This window comes from Mesoplodon mirus (genome assembly GCF_964341445.2).
Source record: "Mesoplodon mirus genome assembly, chromosome: 9".
In the NCBI taxonomy this organism is placed as follows: Eukaryota; Metazoa; Chordata; class Mammalia; order Artiodactyla; family Ziphiidae; genus Mesoplodon; species Mesoplodon mirus.
The window spans coordinates 73,150,492-73,166,910 of NC_138985.1; the positions used below are offsets into that span (position 1 = coordinate 73,150,492).

Here is a 16,419-nt window from a genome sequence, read left to right on the forward strand (position 1 = left end):
TTCATAATGTAATATTATGTATTATAAGATGTTAATGTAATATACATCACTAAACAATGTCATAAACATCTTTTCATATATAATATTATTTACTATTTTATCACTTAATTTTATAAGATGACATTCTGCTTAAATTTATAACTTCTATTCTTGTGTATTTTTCATACATGTACAAAAAATTTCCATATTAAATGTATGTGCAAATTCTAGAATTATACTCCTTTCTGAGATGTCATTGAATATAGTAGAAAAGCATGACTTTGAAGTCAAAATAGAACAAAAAATTCTGACTCTGCAAGGTATGGTTTCTATGGTGTGAAGTAATCCTTCAACCTCTGAACCTCAGCCACCTCATCTGTAAAATGAGCTTAATATCAATAATAACCATCTTACAAGAGTGATGGGAGATTAGAGCTTATATATATAAGAACTGGCATATAGTAAGCATTAAATGCTTTTGTCTTTTCAAAATACATTGTTTCAAACTTACACTTTTAGATGAGAAATTAATCTCAACTTTAGATGAGAAATTAATCTTGTGAACACAAAGTATGGACATTTACTTCAACACTTAAGTACTATATAAGGTTGCAAGCAAATGTAAATCTGCATACTGCATCTAAGCAATATGAAAATAAGACTGGATGAGTCCTTGTTGCCTGTCATTTACATGCTTTCAAGTTTTAAAAACAAATGAACTACATTACCATGATTACTTTTTCAAAGCATCAAAGAAGATGAAAACTGCAGATTATTCAATAAATATTTTTAATAAGTAAAAAGAAAAAAATTAGCTAATGTTTTGGAGACCATACTGTTGGAAACTAGTGGAACAAGAAACAGAGATGTAACGACATAAAGTTCCAAAAATAACCAAAAACTAAAAATAATACTTACCAAACACTGGAAAAAATGGGCCTAGTCTAATAAGCTAAGTCCTTATCTTATATACACAGAGTAAGTCAACATTAACTAAAGTTGAAGATTCAACAAATAGGGTTTTTTTTCTTTTTGATTTTTCCATTTACACTAGAATTAGACAGATAATCATTAGAGGAAATATGGTCAGACTGCCTTTGAAAAGTAAGCCAGGATAAAGAGAAAGCTGCTGCAGAAAACTGCTTCTTTCATCTTAGATCTTAGGTAGGTCTACACTATACAATTGTTACTACTACAAATTACATTGAAAAGTACTTATAGAAATTTTAAAAAAAAAGAAAGAAATTTGGGAAACCCTTAAGTACTTTGAAATTAAATAACAATATTTAAGTATCCAATGGATCAAAGGAGAAATCACATGGGAAGTTAGAAGATCACTTAAAGTAAATGAAAATGAAAAAAAACTCAATATTTAAATAATGTAAATTTCCCATTCCTACAAGTACAACTAGAACTCCTGTGAATAATATAAATCAAATACAAGAAGACCCTGAAAGGTAGAGAAAAGAAGGCAAACTAGATAGGAATGTCAGGGCCCAAGGAATGACATGGTAATAGGTTCCCTGGACTTTGCCTTATTTTCTCAGGTTTGGAGTTAAAGATACTTTGATACTTGATACCGAAACCAACAAAGAAAGTACCAAAAAATTAAACCACATACTAATAACCTTTATAAAGACAGACATAACAAGTCCTAACAAAATATTAGCAAATAGATTTCAGCAATATATAAAAATAATTATATGCCATGATCAGATGGGGTTTATTCCAGGGATGCAAGACTATTTCAGTATGAAAAAATGAATGTACTCCATCATATTAATGGAACAAAGAAGATAAATTCCATGATCATATCAATTGGTGCAGAAAAAGCATTAGAAAAAATTCAATACCCATTCTGATAAGAACTTACAGAAAAAACTAGGAATAAGAGAGGAACTACCTCAATCTTATAAAGGTCATGTGCAAAAAAACTTACAGCTAACTTTATACTTAATGGTTAGAGATTGAATGCTTTCTCCCTAAGATCAAGAATGAGGCCTGGGGCTTCCCTGGTGGCGCAGTGGTTGAGAGTCCGCCTGCCGATGCAGGGGACGCGGGTTCGTGCCCCGGTTCGGGAGGATCCCACATGCTGCGGAGTGCCTGGGCCCGTGAGCCATGGCTGCTGAGCCTGTGCGTCCGGGTCCGGAGCCTGTGCTCCGCAACGGGAGAGGCCACAACGGTGAGAGGCCCGCGTACCACAAACAAACAAACAAACAAACAAACAAAAAGAATGAGGCCTGGATGTCCACATTCACCAGTCTTAATAAACATAGTACTGAAAGTTCTAGCCAGTGCAATAAGGTAAATAAGAGGAATAACAGACATACAGATTAAAAGAAAAAAATAATACTCTATTTGCATATTAAATGACTATGTAGAAAATCCCAACATACGTATAAAAAAAAATACTCCTAGAACTAATAAGTGAATTCAGCAAGATTGCAGGGTGAAAGATAAACATACCAAAATAATCAACTGTATTTCCATGTAGCAATGAACATGTGGGCATCAATATTAAAAATACAATCCCCTTTATCATCATTTAAAAAAACATGAAATACTTAGGTGTATATTTATCAAAACACATACAAGACCTGTATGCTGAAAACTACACAATGCTTTTGAAAGAAACCAAAGAATACCTAAATAAACAAGCGACATACCATGTTCATGAATTAGAAGACTCAATAGCAAAGAGGTCAATTCTCCTCAAATTTATTTACATGTTTAATGTAATTCTTATCAACGTATCGATAGAATTAGATATAGATAACATTATTGTTAAATACACATTAAAAGGCACATGAACTAGCTAAACCAATTTTGAAAAAGAATGAAGTGAGAGAAATCAGTTTACCTAATCCAAGACTTACTGTATAGGTACATTAATCAAAACCATATGGTACTGGCAGAGGGACAGACACATAACTCAATGGAAGAGAGCAGGGAACCCAGAAGTAAACCCATAGAAATATGCCTAATTTATTGTCACATAGGTGCAAAAGCAATTCAATGAAGAAAAGATAGCCCTTTCAACAAGTGGTATGGAAACTATTGGACATCTACAGGTAAAAAACAGCAACAACATAACCTTTACCCAAGTCGCAAGTCTCACATCACATAAAGAAATTAATTCAAAATGAAATGGATCACAGACAGAATTCTAATTGCTTTTAGAAAAAAACATAGGGCCTCCCTGGTGGCGCAGTGGTTGAGAGTCCGCCTGCCGATGCAGGGGATACGGGTTCGTGCCCCGGTCTGGGAGGATCCCATATACCGCGGAGCGGCTGGGCCCGTGAGCCATGGCCGCTGGGCCTGCGCGTCCGGAGCCTGTGCTCCGCAACGGGAGAGGCCACAACAGTGAGAGGCCCGCATACCGCAAAAAAAAAAAAAAAAAAAAAAAAAAAAAAAAAGAAAAAAACATAGAAAATATTTAGCATCTAGGGCTAGGCAAAGAATTCTTAGACTTGACACCAAAAGCACAATCCACAAGAAGAAAAATTGCTACACTGGACTCCATTAAAATTTAAAAATTTTCTTATGCAAAAGACTGTACTTAAGAGGATGAAAAAACAAGGTATAGACTGGGAGAAAATATTTGCAAACCACATACCTGGCAAAGAAGTAGTACCTAGAATAAATAAAGAACAACCTAAGATTCAACATTAAAAAAAAAAACCCAATTAGAAAATGAGCAAAAAACATGAAGACACATTTCACTGAAGAGGGTATACAGATAGCTAATAAACACAAAAAAGGGGCGTTCAACAACAGTAGTCATTAGGGAAATGTACATTAAAACCACAATGATAAATCACTACATTCTGATAAATCAGAATGGTTAAAATAAAAAATAGTGACAACACCAAATGCTGGAGACCCTGTGGAGAAAGTGAATCACTTATACATTCCTGGTAGAAATGTAAAATTGCATAACCACTCTGGAAAACAGTTTGGCAGTTTCTTATGGTTTGTTCCTTTTTTATTGCTGAATTGTATTCCTGGTATGAGTGTACCACAGTTTCTTTAACCATTCACATGTCAAAGGACATCTGTGTTGTTCGCAGTTTTGTGCTACAATGTATAAAGCTACAATAAACGTGTATAGGTTTTTGTGTGAACATAAATTTTAATTTCTCTGGGATAAATGTCCTGGAGTACAACTGCTGGATTATATGGTTTACATCTGTAATTTAAAAACTGGAAATAATTTAATATCCATAATAGGGAAATATACAAATAATTTTGGAATTCATAAAATGGTTAAAGAAAAATAAATATGTACATACATTTTCAAAAATTCCAAAATAAAATATTGAGGAAAAAGTTGTAGAGTGATATGTTCAGTATGAGAACACTTCTGTGAAATTACAAAAACACAAACAATCCTTGAAAAAAGAACTGGATGGATATACACATCAAATTCATGATAATGATGCTTGTGAGAATGGGAAAGGAACAAACTTAACTGGGAAGCAGAACAAAGATGACTTTAACTGTATTTATAATGCTTTATCAGAAGCAAAAACGATAAAAGAAAAGCATTTATTTATTGTAGGTGGTTGACCACACATATTTGCACATTATTCTCTAGCTTCTGCAATTTTAAACATTTTAAAATCAAAATAAGAATAATTTTTAAAAGCTATAAAATATGAAGAAAGAAATAAAAAGCAAGACTTTTTAACTAATCTGCTGGATTCTGAGATAACTCAAAAGTAGTTCTTACCATGCTGTCAAGTCAGCATTTATCTTCAGAGTTCACAAACTGAATCTACAATATTTTTTCTCCTTTTTTCCAATTTCTAGAATTTGAAGACTATCATAAAATTCATACTTTTTTTAGTATTGGGAAGTATTCATAGATTTCTAGCTATATAACTACATAAATCTTGCCTTATTAATGTATCCCCAAGGTCACTATTCTACTCATCACTGTCACTGTCCCTTCATGTGATCAGTATGCCCATCCACACGGTCTCTAAAGCCAACAGATGCAACTGACAAAGGATTAATCTCCAAAATATACAAACAGCTCATGCAGCTCAATATTAAAAAACAAACAACCCAATCAAAAAAATGGGCTGGAGGCCTAAATAGACATTTCTCCAAAGAAGACATACAGACGGCCAACAAACATATGAAAAAATGCTTAACATCACTAATTATTAGAAAATGCAAATCAAAACTACAGTAAGTTATCACCTCACACCAGTCAGAATGGCCATCATGAAAAAGTCTACAAACAACAAATGCTGGAGAGGGTGTGGAGAAAAGGGAACCCTCCTGCACTGTTGGTGGGAATGTAAATTGGTACAGCCACTATGGAGAACAGTATGGAGGTTCCTTAAAAAACTAAAAATAGAACTACCATATGACCCAGCAATCCCACTACTGGGCATATACCCTGAGAAAACCATAATTCAAAAAGAGTCATGCACCACAATGTTCACTGCAGCACTATTTACAATAGCCAGGACATGGAAGCAACCTAAGTGTCCATCGACAGATGCATGGATAAAGAAGATGTGGTACATATGTTCAATGGAATATTACTCAGCCTTAAAAAGGAATGAAATTGAGTCATCTGTAGAGACATGGATGGATCTAGAGACTGTCATACAGAGTGAAGCAAGTCAGAGAGAGAAAAACGAATATTGTATATTAATGCATATATGTGGAATCTGAAAATACTGGTATAGACAATCTTATTTACAAAGCAGAAAAAGAGACACAGATATAGAGAACAAATGTATGGAGACCAAGAGGGAAAAGGGTGGGTGGGATGAACTGGGAGGTTGGGACTGACATATATACTATCGATACTATGTATAAAATAGAAAACTAATGAGAACCTACTGTATAGCACAGGGAACTCTATTCAGTGCTATGTGGTGACCTAAATGGGAAGGAAATCCGAAAAAGAAGGGATACATGTATACATATAGTTGATTCACTTTGCTGTACAGTAGAAACTAACACAACATTGTAAAGCAACTATACTCCAATAAAAATTTTTTTAAAAGAAGCTATTGGGGCTTCCCTGGTGGCGCAGTGGTTGAGAGTCCACCTGCCGATGCAGGGGACGCGGGTTTGTGCCCCGGTCCGGGAGGGTCCTACATGCCGCAGAGCGGCTGGGCCCATGAGCCATGCCGCTGGGCCTGCATGTCCGGAGCCTGTGCTCCGCAGCGGGAGAGGCCACAGCAGTGAGAGGCCCGCGTACCGCAAAAAAAAAAAAAAAAGCTATTGTACTTATATTTGTATCTATTTTGCTTTTGCCCTGACATTACTTTTATCAAATCATTCATTTATTGCATTTTATAAAAACAAGGAGTAGGTAATTTGATGAATACTGATTAAAGAATGCTTCAATAATATCTTCCCATAACGTTTTCTCTGCTGATGTTTTGTAATATATGGTCTTTGTACATACTGCAATAGCCATGTACTGCTTTTCACCAAGACTTGCTTGGGGAAAAGAAGAGGAATTTAACAGGATATATTTTTGCTATAATTAGAAAATAATAGATTGAGGTTTAAAAAAAAAATAAAGCCAACAGACCATCACCCTCAAGAATCCTTCTTGGCTCCTTCCCATTTGGCCTATTACACTAGTCATTAATTCCATACTAAGGTTCTATTCTTTAAGTTCATGTGAGCATAATTTCTGGGGTTTTTTAATTTAGGAGAGGAAATTTTGATACACTGCTCAACTATAAGGACACATACAATCAATAAACTTTAAAATCCCCTCCTTCCTATAACATCATTGAGCTTACTATTTTTATCTGATAAAGAAGAATCCCTCTACAAATATTTGTCCCCAAATATTGCTTACCTCTGGATAAAGATGGAAGTGTTTCACTGTATTAATTACAAGGGGATATTCAGTGAGCCTGTCATTCATAATCATCCACAGACCTCCAAAAAATGAAGGCGCTTCGATAATGGTTTTGAAGTAGGAATAATAAAGTCCCTTTAAAAAAGTACAAATTGTCAATGTAAGTAAAATTTGAAAATATTTATTTTTATAACTCTTTTTAGAACAATTTACTCTGAAAAAAAGAAAAGGATAGATAATAAGACTACCTAATTTCTCCTCGCTAGTGCATTCTTGGATGCAAAAAAGGCATACATTTTCAGGTTATCACTATACTATTCTTTCATATTTTCTGTAGGCTTGAAAAAGAGTTAAAGGGATGGTTAAACATTTTAAGGAGCTTTTCTAACCACACCTTAAAATATGTAAACAATATATTTTTAATTTTACCAAGCCTGATTTTACCCCCACATTATGAGATGCCTAGAGGTTGAGATCTGATGATTCTGGCACAGAGATGACTTCATGTCCTTGTACATGTAGAACTTGGCATAGAGAAAATTACTTCTTTTTCTCCAACTCTTAGGAAATAACAGTGACTACAAGAGCATTAGATGCAACTTTGTGCTTTCATCTTACTTCCTAGTTCCATCTATTGGCTCTGCACAAGGTGAAAGCTAACTAAATGTGAACCAACTATTGTTCATGACACAAATGCTGTGTCCTAAAAAAAGGATTACTTTAGTGCATTATTCCAGCATGTGGAATAATGATTTTATTAGGTTACTAAAAGTGCTGTTTAGTTAAATTCCAAAGATTAACAAAAGCATGTTGTTTCATATTACTTCCTCATCAATTTCCTGCTTTCCTTCCTAAAAAATAAAGGCCCACATAGTTTGTAATACACGCTCCCTCAAAAAACATTAAAAGCAATTTTCAACCCCACACGCATTCCTGCTTCATACAATTATAGGTACTTTATTTTTGATAGACTAAGCAACACTAGTGACTATTAAAAGTAAAAGATCTGGGGGGCTTCCCTGGTGGTGCAGTGGTTAAGAATCTGCCTGCCAATGCAGGGGACATGGGTTCGAACCCTGGTCCGGGAAGATCCCACATGCCACGGAGCAACTAAGCCCATGTGCCACAACTACTGAGCCTGCGCTCTAGAGCCCATGAGCCACAACTACTGAAGCCTGGGCGCCTAGAGCCCATGCTCCACAACAAGAGAAGCCACCGCTATGAGAAGCCCACGTACCGCAACGAAGAGTAGCACCCGCTCGCTGCAACTAGAGAAAGTCCACACGCAGCAATGAAGACCCAACACAGCCAAAAATAAAATAAAATAATTTTTTTTTAAAGTATAAAAAAAATTAAAGATTTGTTTTAGCTGATGTCTGTAAAAGCATTTATTCATAATTTTGATTAGTAAAATAAGTTCATATAAGGATCTTTCCCTTTTCTTATGAGAGAAACAAGGCAATACTACAATGAAAAGATATTTAATATGCATGTCTATACTTAGATAAATAGAAAATATATAAATTTTTGTTAATAACAGTTATTATTTTTGGGCCAGGTACTGTGCTATGTGCTTCATTCATTTTCATCTTCCTTCATTTTTGGTAAAACCCTGTAAGGCTGGCATTATTCCCAGTTAACAGATGAGACTGAGAATCAAAGTTAACTTACTAGCCATTATGCAAGAAAGCACAGAACTGCTATCTGAATCTAGTGACCTGTCATCAAAGCCCAGACTCTGCCACAGCTATGCTCTTTATTTAATATTTTATATACTGTCTTTGGAAATAATACCTATAATAAAAATTCAAATGCTAACACACCCAATTCTTCAAAGCTTTAAGTGGCTATACGGTGAGACTTAAAAAGCAATGGCTGAGATACCTAGAGTAGGCAGATTTATAGAGACAGGAAGTAGAACAGAGGTCACCAAGCAGCTAGGTGAGGAGTGAGTGTGAGTGGGGAGTTAAGTGTTTAGCAGGTACAGTCTCTTTGGGATAATAAAGTTCTGGAGATAGATGGTGGTGATGGTTGCACAACTATATAAGTGTACTTAATGCCACAGAACTGTATACTTTAAAATAGTTGAAATGGTAAATTTTGCTAATTTTTTTAATTAAAATTTTTTATTTTAATTTAGCCACAATTAAAACCAAAAAACAAAACTAGTGGCTAAACAGTCAGGAGACCCAGTTTCAATTCTTCTCTTGGCCCCTAACTAGCTGATCTGGAAGACAGTCCTGGCCTCTCTTAATTGTAAATTTCTGCAATTCTGGCATTCTTTTTCCCATTTAACCCCCATAACAATTATGTGAAATACATATGGTAGATAGATTATCTCCATTTTATAGGTTAGGTGCCAAAAAAACAGAAAGCATTATATCAAAAGTTGTCTCTTGAAAGAAATTATCTTGAAATCAAGAGAGCTAAAAAAAAATTTAAAGAGCCAGATAAAACATGGGGTCTCCCAACTCTACCCTAAGGGAAAGCAATTTCTGATCATTTTGGTAGCCCTGTATCACTTCTTTTTTTTTATTTTATTTTATTATTATTATTATTATTTGCGGTACGCAGGCCTCACACTGTTGTGGCCTCTCCCGTTGCGGAGCACAGGCTCTGGAAGTGCAGGCTCAGTGGCCATGGCTCACGGGCCCAGCCGCTCCGCGGCATGTGGGATCTTCCCGGACTGGGGCACGAACCCGTGTCCCCTGCATCGGCAGGCGGACTCTCAACCACTGCGCCACCAGGGAAGCCCTATTTTTAGTTTTTTGAGGAATCTCCATAATGGCTGCACTGATTTACATTCCCACCAACAGTGTACAAGGGTTCCCTTTTCTCCACATCTTCAGCAACGTTTGTTATTTGTACACTTTTTGATGGCAGCCATTCTGACAAGTGTGAGGTGATATCTCATTGTGGTTTTGATTTGTACTTCTCTAATAATTAGTGATGTTGAGCATCTTTTTATGCGCCTGTTAGCCACTTGTATGTCTTCTTTGGAAAATGTCTGTTCAGGTCTTCTGTCAATTTTTTTAACTTTTTCTTTTATATTGAGTTGTGTGAGTTGTTTTTGTATTTTGGATATTAACCCCTTATTAGTCATAGCATTTGCAAATATTTTCTCCCATTCAGTAGGTTGTCTTTAAGTTTTGTGGATGGTTTCCTTTGCTTTGCAAAAGCTTTTAGGTTTAACTAGACTATTTGTTTATTTTTACTTTTATTTCTTTTGCCTTAGGAGACAGATCCAAAAAAAATATTGCTACTATTTATGTCAAAGAGTGTTCTGCCTATGTTCTCTTCTAGGAGTTTTATGGTTTCAGGTCTTACATTAGGTCTTTAATCCATTTTGAGTTTATTTTTGTTTATGGTGTGAGGACTAAAACACTTTTTTATTTAAATAATAAACCTACAGGCCAGATTTCAAAAACAAACCTATGGTTACCTAAGGGGAAAAGTGGGGTGGGGAGAGATAAGCTAGGAACCTGGGATTAACATACACACATTACTATATATAAAATAGATAACCAACAAGGACCTACTGTATAGCACAGAGAACTCTACTCATATTCTGTAATAATCTACATGGGTAAAGAATCTCAAAAATAATGAATATGTGTATACATATAACTGAATCAGTTTGCTGTACACCTGAAACTAACACAACATTGTAAATCAACTATATTCCAATAAAAATTTTTTTAAAAAACAGCAAAAATTAAAAAAATAAACCTATAGGCTATAGTTTGAGAAACAGTGCAATTCACCAAAAATTCATTTCAGTTCCTAATAAATTTCCACCTTATAGTCTCCCTATTCTTAAACTACAAATGAATTCATTAGAAGAAAGAACCTAACCATTTCAGTGCGAAAAGTCATCTCCCGTTCCAAGGATGAGAGGTGAGAAAAATGACGATCATTTTCAAAAAGCTTTATTAAATGTATCCTAGAAGAAAAATAACATGTTTCAAAAACAGCACTAAAATAACTATTATAAACAAAGTATGAAAGCCATGAAAAGACAAAGAATAAATTTTTATAATAAATATTGAGATAATTTTGTAACTTGCTAATTTGTATATTTTTAGGCATTCATAAGCTAGCATTAGCACAGAGCTGAAATTCCTTAACTCCCTGGTTCCTAATCTTAATTGTGTATCTAAAACTCCTGCAGATCTCATCACCCTTCCTCCTACTCCAGGCCTCTAAATCAGAACAGAAGCATGTTTTTGTCTGTTAGGTTTCACAAGTGTTTCCAATGTACCAGGTTTGGGAAATGCCTCTAACTGTTGAAAAGCTTTGGAATATAACTTTAAATAAAATTATTTTAGGTTAAAGCAATTTTTAAATAAGTATAATACTACATAAAGTGCCAAAGAACACAGGACTGTACTTTGAGATATTTATTAATGCAACTTAAAAAAACAGCTGTAGGTACTGAAAACAGGAGCATATGTGACAAATAAATTATAGTCAGCAATTATGCTATCCTTAATTTACATAGTAGATGCTTTCCAATGAAGTACAAAATAAATCAAAATTCCATATAGCAACGCTGTCTTTCACTCACCTTCGTTTACACATAGGACACATGCCACAGTACCAACAGCTGTAGGAAATGTTTCTCATCATTACAGCCTTAGTTCTAACATTGAAATCTCCCTGCAGAATAATGATCAGAAGAGCACTGTCCCAACAGGATGTGGGGCAGATCCCATTCTTCCCAATAGTAGAAATCCTTGAGCTCAGGTAGAAATGAAGATATGTCAGAGGAAAAATATTATTATTTTACATAGAGTTTTTACAAACATATCATTTGTGTAAAATTATATGCAGGTGTATGCATACTGAAAGGCTCATTTAATTCTGTATTACCATCACAGAGTGTTTATCTTCATTTCTACCTGATTTCCAATTGACAGGTGTTACTAAAACTTTGTCTCTAAGTTTGTGTCACTAACAACAGTCAATTACTATAAAATGAGGAAGTTTTTTTACATGAAATAAACATGAAAAGTACACTACAAAAGCTAGATATTTAAGAAACATAGTGGTGAATCCTTTGATAAAGCAAAAATATTTTAATTCATAAGTTACTATTCCCCTAATGCATCCATTTATAAAAGTTGCTTCACATGAGGTTTTAAAAAAGGTTATATATATATATATATGTAAACTGGTGCACATATAGATGTTCTATACACATAACAAGCAGTTATTGTTTTATTATATGCAAACAGCAATGGCAATTTTTAATCCAAATGTTTTCATTGATTTCAAACTGAAACTAATCTTACCAGTGCAAAATTGCCACAAAGGCAGCTGGAAAAAGAAGAAAAGAAAAAAGTCATTAAAAGCTGCTTCATTATAATATACCTTTAAAACAACTATTTAATAATTTTTAAAACAAACATTGCACTGTTGAAAGTTCCCAATCATGATTCTCCAGCTCTTTTTCCATATTCTTACCAGCCTGAGCTCATTCCTACCACTCTTCAGTATTTCTCAGATTTACTAGTTTTATGCCACGATCAGCAAACTATGGCCCATGGTCTGTTTTTGTATTGTCTGCAAGCTAAAAATATTTGTTAAATTTTTTAAGGGTTATAAAAATAAGAAAGAATAGGTAACAGAGATCGTATGTGGCCTGTGAAGCTTAAAATATTTACCACCTGGGTCTTTATAGAAAAAGTATATACTTCCTACATATGTTAACTTTCTATCTAATACATACATAATATACTCTGAACCACTTTAAAATTAAACCTATACCTCCCCTCTCAACTCAAAACAGATGCCCCTCTGATAAGGTTTCATTAACTCTTAAGATACACAGAGAATGCCTTATTCAACTATACCTGTATCCTCTTTCTTATTCTCCAATTACCCTTAAAAATGATATTTAAGGAAAAGATCAAAAATCCTACTAAGTCCATCTGGCTTTCCAAAAACCCTCAAAATATTCATGTGCCTCTCCCTCCCTTTACTCCACATTCCACACCTGATAAAATGGTAAGGTGTAATGATGCCAATATTGTAAATGCAAAGAAGTGCTTATCACAGTTCCTTTCAAAGTTGTGATAAAAAGCTGACTCCTGGGCCCCCATATCCTGTCTCTGTCAATCTCACCTCTGATAGTGACCCAACCTTATACTTTACTGAAACAAAGATCATTTAATGCGAGCACTCCCAAAGTCTCTTATATCCACTTCAACATTTCTCTACGTAGTAATTCCCTCTCTTGGAACCTTAATCCCACCCTCTCCCCTTGGTTCTTCCCTTCAGCCTCTAATTTTCCTAGGCCTTAAAACACTTCTCTTGATCTAGTAGGCCTTCCAACTACGAAATATTCTCTCCTCCACACCCCCCGCCATTATCTAATAAGATTCTTAGCCTACTTCTTTCTTCTAAGTTCCTGTAACTCTTAAATGACCAATGATCAGTTAGTTATCAACATCAATGGCCTCTTTCACTTCTGCTTTTCAATCTCTCTGTAGCATTTGACCAGATTCTTAGATTTCTTCCTCTGTTATCTTCCATCATACCAACTCTTCCATCTTCCATCATACCAACCCTTTCTGACCATTTTGTTTTTATATGCTTATCTATCTGGTTTTCCCTCTCTCACGTCTTAAAACTAAGTATAACGGGTTTTCTCAAATAGCTTTACTTTGCCCACTTTCCTCTCTTGGAAATCTCACTCAATCTTAACGTTTCAACTCACTTCCACATGGATAATTCCCAAATCGACACTCCTCATGCCTGAACAAATGTTCTCTCTCCCTCTCCTCACACTCTTTTCCTCTTCTACCTCACTACCTACCCAGTTCCTCTCAATTTGTTGCCATTAACTTTCACCTCTGTCCTCTCTTCTCCATTCCTACTATTGCTACCCTCATTAAGACCACTATTGCCTGGATTCCAGCATTCAATTATTTTTTCTGCTTCTTTTCTCAGTCCATATCCAGTCCATTTTACACAATGCTGTCAAATTATTCTCTCTGAAGCACACTTCTGATCATTTCACTCTATTTAAAAATCATTCAATGCCAACATCGTGAATGTACTGTCACAAAATTGTTCACTTTAAAAATGGTTAATTTATGTTATGTGCATTTCACCTCATTAAAAAATTATTTTCCTAAAGAAAAGAATCAATTGATGCCTCCCTACAGAACAAAGTCCAAATGCCTTAAACCTAGGCTTGAATTAGACTCTCCATGGCTGGTCCCAACCAACCTTTTGAACTTCCTACTTTCTCTTCTTTTTGTACCCTTACTCTGCTTTCATATTTTCTTACATCCCATGACTCTGATTATGCTGTTCTTTTTTTTTTTTTTTTGCGGTACGCGGACCTCTCACCGTTGTGGCCTCTCCCGTTGCGGAGCACAGGCTCCAGACGCGCAGGCTCAGCGGCCATGGCTCACGGGCCCAGCCGCTCCGCGGTGTGTGGGATCTTCCCGGACTGGGGCAAGAACTCGTGTCCCCTGCATCGGCAGGTGGACTCTCAACCACTGCGCCACCATGGAAGCCCTATGCTGTTCTATAGGCCTCTAAACTTGTTCTCTGCTTCATGTATCCAAATATTAGCCTTTGGTCACAATTCAAATCTCACCTTTTCCTAAAAGTCTTATCTGATCTCATTTCCCACTTCCCATTCTCCAGTATGTTCACTCTTTTGAACTCTCATAGCACTTAATATACTCACTCATCATTTCACCCAACATTGAGTGCCTTCAGTGTGCCAGTCATGGGTGCACCAGGGCTTGTGTTTGGGCAAAACACCTCTGTATTCAAGACCATGTTGATTCTGGATGTGGAATGTATCTGTTTCCATAATTAGACATCTGACAAAATCTAAATATGAACCCCCATCTATTATTTCTCAAGTATTTTCAACACACCCCAAATGTGGACATTCATTCTACTTTAATTAACATCAGCAGTCAACTTAGAAAAGAAATCACAGTAACTTACATTAGGAGACATTTATCTATGTTTCAATACACATCAGCAGCCAGTCTGACCAAAGACTAGGCTCAAAACTGATTTTAATGAAACAGCAATATTTAAGTTACGTCTTCAGCTACAGAAAATGAGGAATACAAATAAACATCTTTCAAGTGCTTAAATAAGAAAAAATTTAAGCATCAAAGCTCCTCAGCAAGATGAAAATAAATGGAAAACATGGGGAAATATATTGCCTAATGTGACTATTTCTGCTATTAAAGATTCTCAACTCATTAAAATAACCAAGTTTATTTTTCTTTATTCAAGGTGCAGAAAAATACAATGTCTGACCTCTCCCCCCGCCAAAAGCTACCCTATCATTTTCACAACTTGTGATAAATGGCTGCCTTAAGATGACATTTTGTTGGTGACACATGAAGTGATCACTGTTCCTGAAAACCCTTGAAAATGTTTTAAAAGAACTTAAAAAGAACTTTAAAAGAAGAGGGCTGGAAATTCTTGTCAGCGATTTTCCAGAGATTGGACTTCGCCATTATTGCTGCTAGACTTGCTTGTTAAACTGATCTGCAAGATTCACCAAAACCACTTCCAACCCGAGGCTCAGAGGGCCCGCGGGTCCCTCGGATGCGAGCCTACCGCGCGGGATTGCTGGGCCTCGAGCCGTCGGGGCTCCTGCCGAGGGCTTTCCCCGGTCGACTCTGCTCACCTATGCCGAGGGTCATCCTGCCCGTGAACTGACATCTCCGCAATAGATGCACCTTGTCGCGGAGCTGCTCCATGAAACAGCTGAGGAATTGAAAGCGGCCGAGAGGAACGGTCCTTGCGACCGCCTCCATTTGCAGGCAATTCTGCGCGTTCAGGTTTCGGGTACTCCGCAGCGAGTACTCCTGGGCGGCCCCTGGCAGGTTCCCCCCGCATGCGGGCAAAGACAGCTTCGGCTTTTTCACCTCCCCCTTCGGCTCCTCGTCCAACTCCGGCTCCCCGGCTTCGGTGGCCCGGCGCCGCGGCTGCCTACACTGCGTGGAGCGGCGAGAGTGCGACGGCTCTGAGACCGTTTCTTTGAGCTTATTCCTCGTTTGCCCGACCATTTTCTCATAGTCCCTGTTCGGATGGAGCTGCTACTCTCTCTGGCGCGGGCCCGGCCGAGTCGGGCGAGGTCCGCAGGGGTCTGGCTCGGCTCGCAGCCTCAACGACTAGTCCCCGCCGCCGTTGCGGGCCACCGGCTAGTCAAGGCGACCGCGAACCCTGGAAGGGGGGCGGTGTCAGGCCCAGGCTGCCCCGCGCTGCCGGTGCGCCGCCCACGCGTGCAGCCCCACGTGCGCAGGCCGTGCGCGCATCCTCCCACGTGCGCCTCCACGTGTCCAGCCCCAAGTAAGCGGACTCCGCGCAGAGCTCCACGCGCGTCTCCTCACGCGTATCCTCTCAAGTGCGCCGACCAGCTCACCGCCGCCCTACGCTGCTGGTGGACAAGTCTGAGGAACTTTCTTCGACTTTAGGCTTAGCTTTGTTATTTTTACCAAAAGATTGTCTGTCTCGAGGTTATTGAAGGGAAAGGAGATCTCAATTGAAAGAATAACCGTAGAAAGAGAGCGAGGGCAGAAAGTGGGCGCCTGTGATGCACCTGGCAC

General features: G+C 37.2%; 1 protein-coding gene across 1 annotated transcript in view; it reads right to left on the reverse strand.

The window, feature by feature from the left end:
• DPY19L2 (dpy-19 like 2) overlaps positions 1 to 15,973 on the reverse strand; it is an 87,856-nt gene extending 71,883 nt beyond the window's left edge. The window contains exons 1-4 of the mRNA XM_082631685.1: positions 15,498 to 15,973; positions 12,118 to 12,142; positions 10,679 to 10,766; positions 6,821 to 6,958 (exon numbers count right to left, since the gene is read on the reverse strand). Of these exons, the coding sequence (XP_082487811.1) occupies positions 6,821 to 6,958; positions 10,679 to 10,766; positions 12,118 to 12,142; positions 15,498 to 15,879 (633 nt within the window). The 5' untranslated portion in view covers positions 15,880 to 15,973. The remainder of the gene's footprint in view (positions 1 to 6,820; positions 6,959 to 10,678; positions 10,767 to 12,117; positions 12,143 to 15,497) is intronic.
• Between the last annotated feature and the right edge of the window lie 446 nt (positions 15,974 to 16,419).